Below are 17,248 nucleotides of genomic sequence, written 5' to 3' on the forward strand. Positions count from 1 at the left end.
CGTATAAACATGAGCTGTATGAAAGTGAATGTTAAAGCTCTTAAAACCTTTGCAGAGAAATGTTCACTAGTCGACTAGTGAAAACAGACGCCAAGCGTGGCTTGTAGGACCAGCAATGAAGAAAGAACGAGCCTGACTTTTGCCCCATGTTGCCCACAGCTCCACTGGAAAAACACCAGCTGTAGTTTGTGTGTTTCATTTAAGCACAGAGGCGCTCTCAGTAACACTGTCTGTCTCCCTCCCGTAGATTTCTTCCAGGAGCTGGACTCTGTGATGGAGCCGTTGAGTCAGCAGAGCAGCATGACAGAGCTGGTTCGCTACGTAAGGCAGGGACTGCACTGGCTCCGCATAGAGGCTCACCTGCTGTGAAGACTGGACTAGAGCCAACATTAAGAAAAAGAAGAAATGGGCTGGGAGCTAGAACTCAAGTGAGATGAGACCCAGAACGATGCTTCAGTTCCCACTGGGATCCTTTGAATGTCTTTACACCATGCATGGTAATATAATGGCTTACACCAGGTGGATTAATTGGGCTGAAATCACCTTTAATTAGGAGTGAACAGTAACTAAGTTTGGGAATTTTAGCTGTGAACCACAGAATACAAATGATCATATTAACAATTTGGCTGATGCTGCTTTTTTGGGGGGGAGCAACAGTATACAAGTGATTGTAGCTTTAACTCCTGAAGGGAACGCACATGTTCCCAACCTCATCTCCCAGTTTCACTGAGATGGGTTCATTCTCCAACAGACAAGTGTGAGGCTGAATGTAGGGAAAGACCCTCAACAGAGGCTCACCTCCACCAGCAGTGGCCCAGAAATGTGTCAATGATTAGGAAAGAATTAAAGCTTTAGGCTGATATTGATCCAAGTGGAAGAGTACCAGTCCAATCTATTAGTTAGGGACCACACTGGTAAAGAGGCTCAGCTACAACCACTAATGGAGGCTAAATTCATTGCACTTCTTTTATTTCACTCCATCTTCAGTCTTTAAAGAGGGATCCTCAACAACCAACCAAAAGCTAGAACCTGCAGTTATTAGTTAGTATAGAGTTACTTTATTACATTTAAAGCCTCAGTCACACTAGAGAAAACAGGACAGCTATCTGTTTGTGACGGGGAGGATCACCTGTTGATCGGTGACTGCACTGAACTTGTTCCACTTACAGTGAGTCGGTGCAATCAGCTGGTTGCCCAGAGATTGAGCAGCACTCAACCTCTGCTTCACCACTTCTAGTTGCAAGGCAGTTGCACAAGTTGACAGGTTGCCTGTCGAGCAGCAACCTGTCTCCAAACAGAGTGCAACTCAGACTGACTGCAGTCGCTCTCAGACAGATTCGATTATTGCAATCAGTCTGCACAGATGAGCACAACTTGACATATTTGCAACAGGGAACTCGGCTCAAATGGTTGTTGCGTTCTGCTTATATTCCTACATCAAAGCAAGACTGCCGAGCCCCCGCATCAGGAGCTACGTGACTTTTGCTGGAGGAATTTCTGAGTTCCTGTTTCCAGTCTATGATCTTCTGCAGTTCATGTCAATTTGTGTGCCTGTAGACGGCAATTTGTGACAGATGGCAACAGATTTGATATTTTCACCGATTTATTGCCATTAATCCATGTATTATCACAAACAGATTGCACATATTTGCCAGCTTGACCCAGTTCACAATCGCAAAGTGACTCCCTGTTTTTCACCATCGTATTCCACCAAAGTAGGAGACTGAGCAGTCGGACACCTGGTCGCCATTTTCAGAGCAACCGTTTCAGAGTTTCCCTAGTGTGACTGTAGTGTGACGTGATGACATTTCGGTTTAGTAAAAATATCTATTACTCTGGTTTAATTTGGGAGTAAAGAAGTTAAACTGTTACTCTCAACAATGGCAAAATTAACTTATTGGCAGTTCAGGAAGAACCTTTATGCCACATTTAATTTCTGAAAAGTACACAGTGCAGTTGGGTTTTGTGTTTCTCCTCAGTATCACACAGACAGTCTACCCCACTCCCACCCGGCAAAGCCCGAGATTCACACAGTTTAAACAAACGAGCACTAGCAAAAAGGGAATCCTTCCTAATGAGATTTTTGTATTTAAATGAGGATCTTTTGACCAAATAAAATTGTAAACTACATTACAGGTACAATAGGGCAAAGCTTCAAAAATATCTAAAGTCTTGTAGTATAAGTTGAAGTTTCAGTTTTGTGGGCTACCAGAACAAACATCCGGTTTGCTGGACCTACAAATAAGGGCTTTCTTCCATCACATAAAGCATCTGTCTGGTTCTTCTCTTGCTGGTTATGAGCTTTTGTGAAATTCCACTCAGTTCTAGTTCCCATAGTAACCCACCAACTAAGGCGTCAAACACTTACTGGGGGGAAAAAACTACAAGATTCAGTATGATTTGGCTCTAATTAAGCCCCCACCCACATGCAGAGCAAGTAAACAGGGTGAAACTGTCACATCGGCTTTTCTGCCCTGATGTTAGAAACAAAAACTATATCTGTGACTTTGTACAGCACGTAATGAGATCAAATCAACTGCCGGGTGTCTTATAGTCGTTTCCCCACATTTGTTGTGCTGTGTCGTTAGTGTGTATACGTGTACAGCTTATTGTGAAGTCTATTTAAAATCATTACCTGACCGAACAATAACGATGTTTGTGTACAATAATGTACAGACTGTGACTCCTGAAAACAGTGTTTCTTGTGTCTTGTGAATGATTCAATGTGAGCGAATGAGGAAGTGCTGCAGGTAAATGGGGCATCTACGTGTGTGTGCCAGCGCGCAGGCTATAGCTGCATTTACAAAGCGCCAAAGTGATTTTGAAGTCATCGTGGCGCATTAAAAACAAGAGACCACGCTGTTTCTACGTTTTCACGTTCGCCATCAAGACTCCAAATCAGTTTATTATGGTCTTTGTAAATCCAGCACATTAAGCATGAATTTTTAAGTTTTGGATCATTTGACCATCGCTGAATGTGTATGGAAGACAATGCAGATGTGAAATGTAATTTTCACTTTGACAAAAACAAGAAAGGAAAAAAAAAAAGGAAACTCAAGTGCCTCTATTTGTGTCCGGTGGGAATTGCTCTATTTATTTAAAACGAAGAATGAATCTAAATGATTTTCCATACCATATTGGTATAAATATGAGATTGTTTTTCGTAAAATCAAATGTTTCCATAAGCTTTTTACTGGCGTTTATGAAGACACCAGGGTTTGGCTTTAAAAGAAAAAAAAGAAAAAAGCAAACAAACAAACGTGATAATGTGCCAAATTAGCATCTGTTGCTGTGTTTTCTCTTTTTGACAGTTTGAGCAAGTATAGGTTTGTCTGAAATACCTGAAATTTTTAAGTCATCGCATGCAATAAATGATAGCTTCAGACCAAGAACTACTTGTGTCCATTTTGACAAAAAAAAAGTATATTTCTTGTTACATAAGTCACATGCAGTGTTGCAAAGGTCGACGTCTCATGAAAATACACAGCCATTTAAATGCACAACGCTACAGCTAACAGTCTGAAACCTCAAGAACATTAAACCTTAAATAAGTGGACATTTTGGGAATATTTTTCTTACTTCTTTCTGAGAATAAAAACTCATATTTGTATATGAAATATAAAACCTATAACTAACAGCTAGTTTATGTAAATTAGTAAAAAATTTAAGCTCAGTGAATGTATATAAAAGATTGACGTAACCACCCAACAGTCTTCAAAAACTACAGTTTTGAAGCTTTATATCTTTCTTTGTTTTTGAATCAGATGTGACTGTTTTAAAAAAGAAGAGGCTAAGCTAGCTTGTCTAGTTACAAGCTAGCCTTTTTAGCGAGCCATATTCACAATTCACTGATATAACTGGGAAGCTAATACTAGCTATTGCTATTAGCTTAAAACAAAGTAGACGAAAACAATATCAAACAAGCGGTTATGCCCCCTATACATAACTTGCTTTAATACAACAAATAAAATTCAAATGGTTTACATTTGAATAAAAGGCATCTCTATTTTGGTTGTACGCTAAATTTATGTTTTTTAAACGGTATAAAAAATGGACGTAGCTAACATGATATCCCATTTTAGATACTAAACATTACCATTTTCACAATTTTAGTTTCAAAATACCAGATGCCACAAGGACGGGTGGGTTTAAACGTGAAACCACTTGCTCACTGGTGAACTACTTGTTAATCATAAATTAGTTAGCTAAGTAAGTTAGCTAAGGAACCAAATTATCCTACACATCCAAATGTAGTATAACCAAGACTTACAGTGTTGCCAACTCCTCAGTAAGGAAAATCGCTATTGGTTGTCCTAAAAGTCGCTAGAAGTCGCTAAATGACGTCATCGCCTAATTTGCATAATTGGTCATACTAATGTAATTGTAACCTAAGTTGTTGGAGAGAGAAACAACATCGTGGAAGAGACAAAGTGAGTAAAAATTGCATTTAGAACTACAAATTAAATTTCTTTCAGCAATTATTGTTTTTTTTAATGTCACAGTTCCAACCCTGCTCCTTTATCCGGGCTTGGACCGGCAAAAGTAACCCGAAAATGGCACTCTGGTGGAGTTACTTTGTGTGAGTGGGTGTGTGTTTATAAGTAGTTTTAAACCTTGTGATCCACAAAACAGCATAACAGTAAAAGACTAACTGCGTTACAGTCAGTGCGGGAATAGCGGCTTCGGTCATGCGCGATTCATTTGCAGTCTGGACGCACAGGTGTGAACATCTGCTGCCCTGATAGCAGCGGGGGGTGGACTATCCTCCGCCTGTGAGCGCTTTGGCATGGGTGAGGTGCCCACGGCAGCACCACTGCTTGTTGAGAATAAGAGCGATACGCGTTTTTAACGTCAAAAAGTCGTCATAAATAAGTCTCCAATAATACCAGAAAAAGTCGCCAAATTTGTTGCTAGTCGCTTTTTAGAAAAAAAGTTGCTAAGGGAGTCTGAAAACTTGCTAAATATAGCGACAAAGTCGCTAAGTTGGCAACACTGCTTACATAATGCATCATACGGTAACAGCAACCACAGCTAGTGCCATCTGGTGGCCTTCAGAGACAATGCAAGTTTAAGGCTTAATTTTTTGACCTAGAAGCTACGTTCATGTTTTATACGTGTATGCTGATGCTAGCTACATCTAGCGTTTTACTGTTTAAACATTGGAAATAAGACTATTTCCCAAAATGTCAAACTGTTCCTTTAAAATGGACTCATGGTTCTTCATCTGAACGACTAAAATGCTTACTAATCACCATTTAGACAGCTGTCCAAGCTCCACTTTCTGTTGCTTAACAATAACGCTTTTTACAGTTGTTTCTTGTATTTATTTGAGGTCTTGAAGCCAAATTAGGATTGTCCCAGCGAGCCACTGAACTTCTACAACAACCTGTAAACACTACCCGCAAACCGTTTCTCTCTGACCTCAGTCGTTTCAAGTCGATAGTTGGTCCGCAGTGTTGCTCAGTCCAATTCAATGATGTTTGGTGTTGTTTTGTTTTATGGTGAAACTGTGATGTTACTATATGGTTATTGTTAAGTTCACTTAATGGTCCCTTATTCTTCTTGTATGCAGCGGTACAATATACAATAATATGCTGTAAAAAGTCAGAAACATTGCATTTGTGACATGGGAAATATCAGTTTCATTCCACTATGGTACATGTCACATGACAGCTATGGTAAATGTTGAATTCATGCAACAGTTTATTTATATGCAATGTCAATATGTGGGTATATTCTGAAACATTTTGAAGACAGACTTTTCTCAGCATGGCCTTTTATTCTGCTGGCATCTTATTAAATATCCCATTAGCTCCTGTTGCATTATCACAGTTGTCAACTTGTTTATCGAAGGCAGAAACATCATCACTGCTGTTGTGATTACAATAGAGCTAAACACACTGATTTATTTTTTGACAGCAGATGGTAGCAAGCCGATAATACACTGATAATCTCTCCAGTAGTGACGAGTGTCTCTAATATTTGTTTGCATTTCACAAAATCACAGATTCGCTTTGATTGCCAAAACTGTCTCATACAATAAAGGAACTAGCAGGATTTAAAAGGATAATAAAGGGTTTGATTTTTTCTTCTCAAATTCCTGTAATCTACCAGAGAGATGTTTTCTTTTCTTTTGTGTTCGTCCTCATTCGTTCTACTGTCAGAGTCATGCAGCAGTGTTACAAATAAGAATTATCCAATAAATAAGAATTTGTTGAGGTTAGTGGAAGGAGACGTTAATATGCTCTTCACAAAAACAAGAAATATGATCGATAATCAAGAGATAACCAACAAGCATCTCTCTGACTGTTCTTTAGTAAAGAAAAGTTGGCATTTCTGGAAATGTTCTGATTTGCCTTACAAAGTGATGAATACATCAGCACCACTCTCACGTCAGTGTAAGTTAGCCTAGCTTGGCATTAAGCTAGAAAGCAGTGGAAAACTATATCCCTATCTCTATTCAAAGTCTAAAAACTGCGCCTCTAAAACGAATACATACAGCTCTGCTATCACTTCCAACATAAATGAAGACAGAAAACTAAACAGCAGTGACGTTTGTAAGGTTACTGGAGTTGGGCTAGCTGGTATATAATGATGTGCTATGTTAGCATAATGCTAACTTATTTTTCCACTGGATAAAAGTTAACATGAGGGTTCCCGATGGTTAGGGACAAATGCAATCGCATGGTAGGATGCTGTAAACGGACCAAACTTCAGTCAGAAGAACAACTGAGATAATCCCTCCGCAATGCGAGGTTAGTCATTAATATACTGCAACAACATGGGAATAGAGCAGCTGCCAGAGAATTCGACATTAATGAATCAATGGTACAGAAGTGGAGGAAGCAAAAGAATGAGTTGAGTAAAGTTTGACATATCTGACTGTTTTGTTTCGCTTAATGCGCCTTATAAACCAGTGCGCCTTATGGTCCGAAAAATACAATAAATTAATATCTTGGTACAATTTCTAAGTCATATACGAATACTGACATTCTGCACCATCTTGTGGTTCAGAATGGTACTACACCAGAATCTTAACAGCGACATACAACATAAACTACAACATAATATTCACAATTAATATTATACAACACTAAAAGAAAAGGATTACATTTGAGGGGCCTTAAAGTCGCCTGCCTTGTGTTATGGGATGGGTAGTTCACCAATAAAAGTATTTATGTACACAGTCTGCTACTTCTGCATAGTCATGATTCACTTCATATCTGTGTTGCTTGGTTCAAAGCTTGAATAAACATTCAAGCCTTTTGTTCAAGGCTTGAATTTGTGGAAGTGGGAAAGTCATTTCTGGAACCAGAGCCCTTAAAAACATGGGCGGCCACAAACATGCTGCGATTTCAGATAATATCTCTGCAGTACGATACTTAGCCGCTTTCTGTTGATGGCAAAATATTTGAAAAATATAGAAGTAAAGAACGCGCCATCTCTTGGAGACACTCTGCAATTGAGTTAAAATTAGTGTATTCATAGTGGAAAGTAGAGACACCCCAGAAGAGAGAGGGCAGAGTCTCTGTCCAGCAGTTCTAAGTGGCTGTATCGTTAGCCCATTTTAGAAGATTAAGCCCACTTTTAACATTTTAGCTAGGCTAGGCTAGGCTAATGAGCTTATGGTTCTGAGCCCATATTAAACATCTGGCATGAAAGTAGTGTCCTGAAAAGAAAAGCAACGAGAACATTTCCTATAATGCCTATTGACGAGGATAGATAAAATATTGACTATTCTAAAATAAAATTTCTATTAATAATCAGCACTTCAGTTGTATCATGTTCTCTATTTTACAGTATATTGGAAAAGTGGAAAAAAGAAAAAGCAAGATCATATTTCCAAATAGTCCATGATATTCCTTCTACGATCACGTGACCTTCTACCATGAAGCCTTCACTGCCTTGTGTGTAGCATTTCTGTGATTGCTATTTTGCTTTTCTTCCTGGAACATAACAGTGTTAAATCATGTGGGAAATCAAAACGGTCCAAGTGTAACCGACCCATTTAACAGGAAGTTTCTTTAAGGTTTTCAGTCGCTCTGTTCCCTGCGGTGAAAAACTGTTGCTCGAATAAGCTCGTTTCTGCTCCGCGACTCTTAATAATGTCCAAATTAATCTCGAGAAGGGCAGCAGCTTTTAAACTATAATAGTGTAATTGCTCAAGATTCATTGGTGAAAAATTGTCATCAGCTCGTCTAGCCTTTTTCTCTTTCATCTTTGTTGCGGTGGAAGAATAGCGCCATCTTCCTGATTAGTGCAATAAAGCACATGGCTGAATTCCCGCCGCATGAATACAGCGTACGCCACGTGTGGTATTCAGTGACGTTAAACTGCTTAAATCCAAACTGTGACGTGTTAGTTAGGCAACCAAATAAGTTTAAGACTGTGTATCTGAAGCCTGACACTGGTGGTACAGCAGCAGCACAGTGCCTCTGATCCAGCCTGACTAATTTGTCTGTGAATCTGATGCACATCACTGGCATAACGAAACATAAAGAACAAAATAAAAGTTCTGTCCAACACGGATTGCATTGTATTTCTAAATGTGTTGCAGTTTTTTTTCTGTTTTTATCAGTGCTATCTTTTGGCCTTTTCTATGGTTCTTTTTATAATGAAGTTGTTCTATGTGATGATCAAAAGTTGTGATGCAGTTCCATTGTTTTTAAATATTTAATGTCTCTAAAATATGGATTAAAATCTGTTTGAAGCAGCCATCCTGCCGTACTCACTGTCTTCTTTCTGTCTTTTTTATTGCATTCGGGCTGAGGTCTTCAAAGTTGCCTTGCAAGGATGTGCTGAACCTCCCTTTGACATTGCACATAGAGGCAACAGCAGAAGGCTGAGACATTGCCAAAGGTTCCAGCAAGTGTGTTTTTTTCCCCTAATGAACCAAATCAACCAAATTTTACACTCAAGATTCTTTTATAAATAAAAGAGCGGCTCTGACGTAGATTTTAAGAGCCAAGCTAGTCTTCTTATTAGCACTAATGAACTCTTACTCTACATCATAGCAACTATTAGCCTACTTCACCATGCATGATTAATTCATTGAATGTAGCCACGCATTAGAATTCAAGAGGGAATAAGCGGGCCGTGTGCGTGATGGCGGAAGAGAGAGATGGACCTCAGAATGTGAGAGAGAAATGAAAAGAACCAAGGACAAAAAAAAAAAGTCTATTTTCTCAGAAACGTAAATCCCGTCTAATTCTGTGTTTCCATAAATGAATAAGGAGGTGGAAACTATTTTCAGGCCTTCAGATATCCTGCTCTCAGTGCATGTGCATGTCCTTGGTGCAGAGGCAAAACACTGACAGCTTAGATTTATAGCTTTAATTGCCACAGGTAACCATGCAGTCAAATAGGCTCTCAGATACGGCTTAGAAACAGACTTACATTTAAGAAGTATCCATGATTTGAATAGAAGACAAAAATGCACGATCGAACGAGCACCACCAAGGATCATGATATCTTTAACACATCATTTATTAATTAGTTTAAGTAATGGAAGGCAGCACAAGTCCACCTCTGTGTTTACCAAAAACTCCTTGGATTTATTCTCTATGATGTTTCCGTAGGGTGTTGAGACAGTTTGTTAGAAACACAGCTAATGGGGCATGAGCACTGGAACCTTGATGCGCGCTGCTGCTATCGACTTTTACATGTGGACTGGCGCTGTGATCAAGATAGCCGATGTGCAAACCCACCCGCCTCCACCCCCTTTGTGAGCGGTCCCAAAGCACAGACGAGTTGGGAAAGCTCATTATCCATTCTTATGTTATATTCTTACAGACTGAATAAAAGCCTGGCATCAAAGAATGCTAGACTTGACTTTGAGAAGCAGACGGCCCATTTTAAATGTATATTCAAATGCAGGCTTTTTGAAAAACAATGCCTAGATTTTAAGTGGAGAGAAGAATAAATATTAGATCTGTACGTTTCTGAAATTTTTTTTTTTCCTGTTTCTAACAGCAGTAATAGGCCAGCTCTGTGTGTTTACCAGTGTTGGGACTGACGCGTTAAGTAACGCGTTACAGTAACTACGTTATTATTGTGGTAACGAGCACGGTAACTAGTTATTATGCCAAAACCAGGAACGCGTTACTCGTTACTGGGATTTAGATAGGCTCGTTATTCGTTACTTCGTGTGGTGGCTATCGCGGAGCTTCCACAGATTCAATAACATTAGCAAGTGGTGGAGGCCAGCAGGTGGATGAAGGAAAAGGGAGGCAAGAGGAGAGACCCGAAGCGGCCGCTGGTCCGAGGGTGTCAGGTGAACTGAACTTCAGGTAAGAAGAAGTTATAACCTGCAGTCCATCTGGGTCAGATATGAACCAAGTTTAGGTTGAGTTTATTTTTGTTATGCTGACTTTTTCGTACTGCGTGCTAGCTAGCATGACGGAGTTTCTATACAGCTCCGTCATGGGTGGTGCTATGTTACTGATGTTGAACTTTATTTTGTTCATAAGGTTAATTATTAGAGTTGCCAACCGTCCCGTAAAAAACAGAATCGTCTCATATTCAGAGAAAATATTACGCGTTTCGTATTTAGGTGAAAAGGAACAGTTTGTCCCGGACTTCAGCTACAATGAAAAAGACACAAAGCTGGATTTATTCTGTCTTTACGCTGCACAGCTGCCTCTTCTTCTCTCATTCTCTCTCCCTCCCTCTCCTGTTTCTACTTCAATCATGAAACTGATCAATGATCAATGATCAGCTGATCGGCTTTTCTCTCTTGTTTGTTTATCGCCCACTTTGCGCCAGAAAGAGGAAACCAGCGGATGTCGCGGTAAACAACAGCAGCACGTTTAAGCTTGATCAGCTGTTGTTAGAATTTATTTAATATTAATTTCTAGTATCAGCTGATGTTTGCTGGAGCCACAGCTGTAAAGCTGCTGGTCATGATATGGTTTGGTTATCTGGTGAGAGGGAAACATGAAGATGAAACCAGGAGATGTCCTTACTGAATCATCAGAGCTGAACAGGTGATGGAGAAACAGGTTTACCTTTAAGTTGGTGGCGGCCAGAGGGCCCGGTGGCGCCAGTGTCCGGCAGCCTCGCCTCTGTCAGTGCGCCCCAGGGCAGCTGTGGCTACAATGTAGCTTGCCATCGCCTGTGTGTGAATGTGTGAATGACTGAATGTAGTGTGAAGTGCTTTGGGGTCCTTAGGGACTAGAAAAGCGCTATACAAATGCAGGCCATTTACCATTTAACATGAATGAGTTGAAGGGAAGTTATGAACTGTTTCTGAGAGACAAATAACACCAGGATCCTTTTCTAAGTAGCTGACAGCTGGTAACTGTGCAGGGGCGGGTCTAGCAAAGTTTTGCCAAGGCGTAGGTAGGGCATTAACAGGGAGAGGGGGGCACAAGGAAATACTTTTCTTTCTTATTCTCATTTAAAATGTCTAGCTTTTAAAAAAATAATTATCTGAGTCTTACAACAAAGAATTGATAGATTGATACATATATACCATCAGATCAGTGTACATCACTGTCACAACAGTGTTTATTTTCATTCAAAGGCTTTATGGTTTTTCCTATAATGGTGGGCCGGTCTCTAGTCAAAATGCCCGGGACGATTTTTTTGTCCCAGTCCAGCCCTGTATGCAGCTCATCTGCAGTCTGGTGTTACCTACATCTTCCTATTCAGAAGGCAGAATTTCCGAGTTCTGAGTACAATCGAAAGCACCACGACTGCAGTTTTTGTGTTGGATGTAAAAAGCGAGAATAGAATGGCTAGGATAGAATCAGGCGTGGGATTTCTCTCGTGGAAGTGTGCACATTATTTTTTTCCTTTCTATTGGTAGGTGGCACAGTGCACTTGTGGCAAGTAAGCAAGCTAGAAGACTGGCAGTCTGGCTGGGTATCCAGTTACGGAAGCAACACATTAACAAGAGAATTCTGAGTTAAATCAAAGTTACTTTCCCTAGTAACTAGTTACTCTGAAAGTAACGAGTAACTTGAAGTAACTGAGTTACTTTTGATATAAGTAACTAGTAATGTAACTAAGTTACTAATTTAAAGTAACTTACCCAACACTGGTGTTTACAGGAAACTTTCAGCTAAACAAGTCAAGGAAGAGTCTAGCAACAATTGAGCAACCAGACACCAGAAAAAGTGAAAGTCAGTGACCTGCTGTGACAGCAAGGTCACTAATGGTTATTTCATGTGGGCATGTCCCACATGAAATAACCATGAAGTACCAATGGCAGTGAAGCATACCCCTGATAGAGAGATGGCAGGATAGTAAAGACATACATACAGATATTTATAGTGAAAATTTTCTGGAAATGTTTCACAGGACTCTGCAGCACTCTGAAAAACTGAGCACTTTCTTTCTACTTCCATAGGGATTAAGGAGCTAGGTAGCAGCCAGGTGCTGCTGATGACATGCACTTGACTAACTGATCATCAATAAGTGTTAGCGCCAGTTCAGGTGTGTGTTAACACAATACCACAATCTTCTGTCTGAGCACATTCACCCCAAGGTCAGACAGTCAGCCTCAGTTAGCATGTTAAATACTAAAGTTCATGCATAATTATAAAAACACTGAACAAGCTTGTTTGGAAGGGTCACCAGGAGAAAGCCTCTTCTCTCTCTAAACAGAACCTGGCAGCACAGCTGAGGTTTCAAAGGGCTAACAGACTGAAGGACTCCTGAAACAATGTCCTTTGGACAGACGATTACATAAGTAGAGAAAAACAAACACAGCATATCAGCTCACAAGCCCACTGGTGCAGGGGTGATGGTTTGGTTTGAAGCAACAGGACTTGGGCACCTTGCAGTTATTGAATTGACTACAAACTGGATTCTAGATTCAAATGTGAGGCCAACATTGATCCGCAGGACAGCAGCAGCACGTTGAAATGGCCCAAAGTCCAGACTTCAACCAATTAAAATGCTGCAGTGGGACCAGTGAGGGAGCTGTGCATAATCAAACGCCTGGAAACCTCAAACAACGTTGTAAAACAACATAAATCAATAAAATGAAAAAGTCCTCCAAAATGATGTGGAAGGCTTTTCCACAGGACTGCAGAGTCCAGATGAAACTTCACATTACTGTGCAAATAGCAGGGTGGTAAGACATACATACAAACAGGTACCTATGCAACTGGAGCCTAGAACATCTACTAGTGACCAACTTTATATGTAGAAAAGGTCGGAGTCTTACGTTTGCGTCATTAAATAATTTCCCCCAGGGATCAATAAAGTATTCTGATTCTGATTCGTCTTCCTAATATCCATCTTCTTCCGCTTATCCGGGGCCGGGTCGCAGGGGCAGCAGCCTAAGCAGAGAAGCCCAGCCCTCCCTCTCCCCAGCTACCTCCTCCAGCTTATCCGGGGAAACACCAAGGCGTTCGCAGGCCAGCTGAGAGATATAACCTCTCCAGCGTGTCCTGGGTCTGCCCTGGGGCCTCCTCCCGGTCGGACACCTCACCCAGGAGGCATCCATGTCAGATGCCCGAACCACCTCAACTGGCTCCTTTCGATGTGGAGGACTCTCCACAGTAATCCGAGCCCCTTCCGGATGGTTGAACTTCTCACCCTAACTCTAAGGGAGAGACCAGCCACCCTTCGGAGGAAGCCTATTTCCGGCGCTTGTATCCGCAATCACTTGTGACCATAGGTGAGGGTAGGGACGTAGATAGACCGTTAAATTGAGAGCTTTGCTTTTACACTCAGTTTTCTCTTCACCACAACAGACCTTCTCCCGTCACTGGAGAACAAGACTCCGAGATACTTAAACTCTTCCACTTGGGGCATGAACTGGTCCCTGAACCAGAGTGGGCACTCCACCCTTTTCCCGCTGAGGACCATGACCTCCGATTTGAAGATGCTGATTCTCCCACCACTTCACACTCAGCTGCAAACCGTTCCAGTGTGAGCTGGAGGCCATCACCCAAAGAAGCCAACAGAGCCACATCATCCGCGAAAAGCAGAGATGAGATTCTGAGACCAAACAAGTGAAAGCCTTCCACCACCTGGCTATGCCTAGAAATGCTGTTCATAAAAATTATGAACAGAATCGGTGACAAAAGGCAGCCCTACCCACCCACCCTAACCCCAACCCCAATCAAGAGAGAAGAAAGTAGCTTTTGTGCTATCAAAACATAAGTTTCACCTTTTTCAATACCATAAATGAACAAACTCCTGCTGCATTCCTGAATCACTGATATAACATCTTGAATTCTTTTGTTCTCTCATATTTATTGATTTCATGTTCCAAACAACAGTCTGACATTGCTCTAACATCTTACTCAAAATATATTTTTCCCTTTTTGTTAAAGCCACCAACCAGTCACCACCAAAGAGCTGATTACAGCCATTCAGTTTCATTACAGAAACCCACTCACTAATCCATTCCCTCCGTCTCAATCTGCAGAGTGGCAGTTTTAATAGGCCGCCCCTCCCCCTCATTCTTTGCCAAGTGATTTTGTTAAAACTGAGAGTTTTTCTATTTAGCTCTGTGGTTCGCAGCTCCAGAGGCGCTAACGAGGTAAGAGCTCATCAGCTGTAATTGAATGACTCCTGATTAAACTAGTTTCACACTGACAGGCAACATATTGCATCTTGTCCAACTTCTAATCAGCTGCTTCCGCAATGCTCCATGCAGATGTCTGCGTTCAGGGTCAGGAAAGGCTGTGGTCCAGGATAATGCTTTATTTTAATGACGACAGTGTGCATTTTAATTGACCAAAAGCCCCAAATAAGTGGAATGTCAAGAAAGAATTTCGCTTTATTACTTTACACAGCTATAATATTTTGTGAGTCTAAAATCAACAATATAAGATTTCAGGCAATATTCATTCAGGTTACTTATCTCAAGAACAACTGAACAAGAAACCACATTTAAAGTGCTTGTCCTGCAGACCCCAGTTTCCTTGGTGAAAGTGTTCATTACATTGCAACTGTTTACTTACTCTGGTCTGAAGAGATCTTCGGAAAACCGGTTAAAGTCTCACATTGCATGTTAGAAATGTTTTAAACCCTGAAATACAAACAGAGAAGTAGTAGCCTTTAAGGTGTTGCGGATAAATACAACAAAATAAAACAAGTACCGATACCAAAAAAACCACACAGGGAAAATACCCAGGGAAACAGAGTTAACGATAAAAATGATAAAAACTAACTATAAAAACCCGACAAAAAAAACAACAAAACCCTGTAAACCATAAATTTCACACCAAATCCTCAAATTTTGCGGCCCGGTACTGGTCCGCGATTGGGGGCCGCTGGTCTATATAAACCCTGCCATATTTAAAAGGTAGTGCAGCTCTGTTTAGTTATCCTGATGCAAATTTTAGCTTGCTCAACAGGGCTGAAAAGTTTGCCTAATGGTAGATGCCCAAAAACTGCAGTTTTTTTGGAGTTTGCTGTTACCTGCATTCTGTTTTCTTACCGCACCCAATTCAAGTGTATAATCCCAGCTACAGTGGCCGCTGTGGGACAAATAACTCTGGCCACCATTCACCTGTAGTGAGTGCAGGCCGTCAGTCTGCTATTTACCTCAGTTATCAATATACTGTGTGTCCGCCTCTCTTACTCTGGACCAGGCTGTAAAACTTGTGATACTGAGGTGAGTTGTCGCAGATATCTTGTCAGTAGGCGCTGCCGTTTCTGTCTCTGTTAGTTTTTATTAGCTTCTCTAAGCCAACATTAGTCTTTGAAGTGCATCTAACACTGTTTTACACTTAGTGAACAAACTCTCATACAAAGTGAATATGTAATGAAGCCGTTTATCAGGCGGGACGTGAAAGGTTTTAGGACACTTTAGCCTAGCATAACATTAGCATATAGCTAGCTGCTATTTGCACACACTTGTGTGTTATAAGACAAGATAACCTTTATTAGTCCCACACGTGGGAAATTTGTTTTGTTACAACAGTGGACAGTGCAAAGTTGCATAGAAAAATTAGGAGAAAAAAAAAAAAACCAAAACACTGGAATAATATATCCATAAGATACTGTACACAACAGAATAGAATAAAATAAAAATAAAATACTATATACACAATTGAATAAAATAGAATACAAATGCTATATACAATATGAGTATAATAAATTATAATTAGACATAATAGTTATGATAAAATTATAGCCAGTGTTAGTCAAGTTATTTGAAAAAAGTAATTAGTAACTAATAACTTCCCCAAAAAGTAATCCCATTACTTTACTGATGACTTATTTTCAAAATTAAGGAGTTAATTTTCAAAAACATGATGCACAACCTGAATACATAATAAAGCAACACCTTTCAGCCCAATTCTAATTTTTATGCATAACCCATCATATAAAATTGAAACAAATGGAAAAGTATCTTTTAAAACAGTTTTTAGTTTTAATCTTTTAACTTTATGCACATTGTATCAAACAAAAATTAAATAATATGCAAGTCTTTGACTTGATGAAATTGTTTAACACTTAAATCTACTTTCTGCATATTCCAGCATATAAAATAAAATAATGTTTTGTGTTTAAACTCTTTCAAATAGATGAAAGTAAAAAACAGCAGAAATAAATAAAATCAAAGACTCAGCAGCTCTTAAATCTATTGTCACCTGTTTAGCAGGAGTGGGACGGGTGGAGGTTTGCCCACACCGGTCATGTCAGTGGGGGAGGGGGGGGGGGGGGGGGGGGGGGAGATCCGGGGGTTTCTCTGTGAATGTCACGTTCCCGTGGCAGCGTGCTCGCTCAGATTAGAAGTTTAACTTTTCGCTGTAGAAAGAAGTTTTCTTCCCACGCAGAGTGAACAGCTGACGCTAATGTTTTTGTCACTTTTTACAGATTCAAACTCAAAGTAATGTGATTACGTCCACACTTTAAGTACGCAGCGTAACAGTAATCCAATTACTTCTTTTACAATAGTAATCCCTTACATTACTCATTACTTGGAAAAAAAAAAAAAAAAAAAAAAAAAAAAAAGCAATCCGATTACAGTAGCCCGTTACTGCCCATCTCTGGTTATAGCAGAGTATTCATCTATTTGTGATCTTTGATGTAAAAGTAACTTATGAGCCACGCTACAGATGTGGTCGTTCTCTAGATTACATAAAATGCAATTAGGCGACGTCTTTCTCAGCCATTGTATTCAAGATGGCGGCGCAGCGTGGCAGCTATCGGAAACCTGCTCCTGTGTGTTTTTAAATGGACAAATTAAGCACAAGAGAATGCATAAATTTGTTGGAAGATATACACACTAACACATACAGCACCTTATACGTGTTAAAACACCAAACAATCCAAC

The 17,248-nt window shown here is 40.2% G+C and overlaps 1 protein-coding gene across 4 annotated transcripts in view; it reads left to right on the forward strand.

Moving 5' to 3' along the window:
- The window catches only part of aff2 (AF4/FMR2 family, member 2), a 209,306-nt gene extending 200,597 nt beyond the window's left edge, over positions 1-8,709 (forward strand). For all 4 annotated transcript variants that reach the window (XM_080900657.1, XM_080900656.1, XM_080900658.1 and 1 more), the window contains one exon: positions 248-8,709. In XM_080900657.1, coding sequence (XP_080756783.1) covers positions 248-369 — 122 coding nt within the window. In that variant the 3' untranslated portion in view covers positions 370-8,709. The remainder of the gene's footprint in view (positions 1-247) is intronic.
- The last annotated feature ends 8,539 nt before the right edge of the window (positions 8,710-17,248 follow it).

This window comes from Rhamphochromis sp. 'chilingali' (genome assembly GCF_963969265.1).
Source record: "Rhamphochromis sp. 'chilingali' genome assembly, chromosome: 13".
Taxonomy (NCBI): domain Eukaryota; kingdom Metazoa; phylum Chordata; class Actinopteri; order Cichliformes; family Cichlidae; genus Rhamphochromis; species Rhamphochromis sp. 'chilingali'.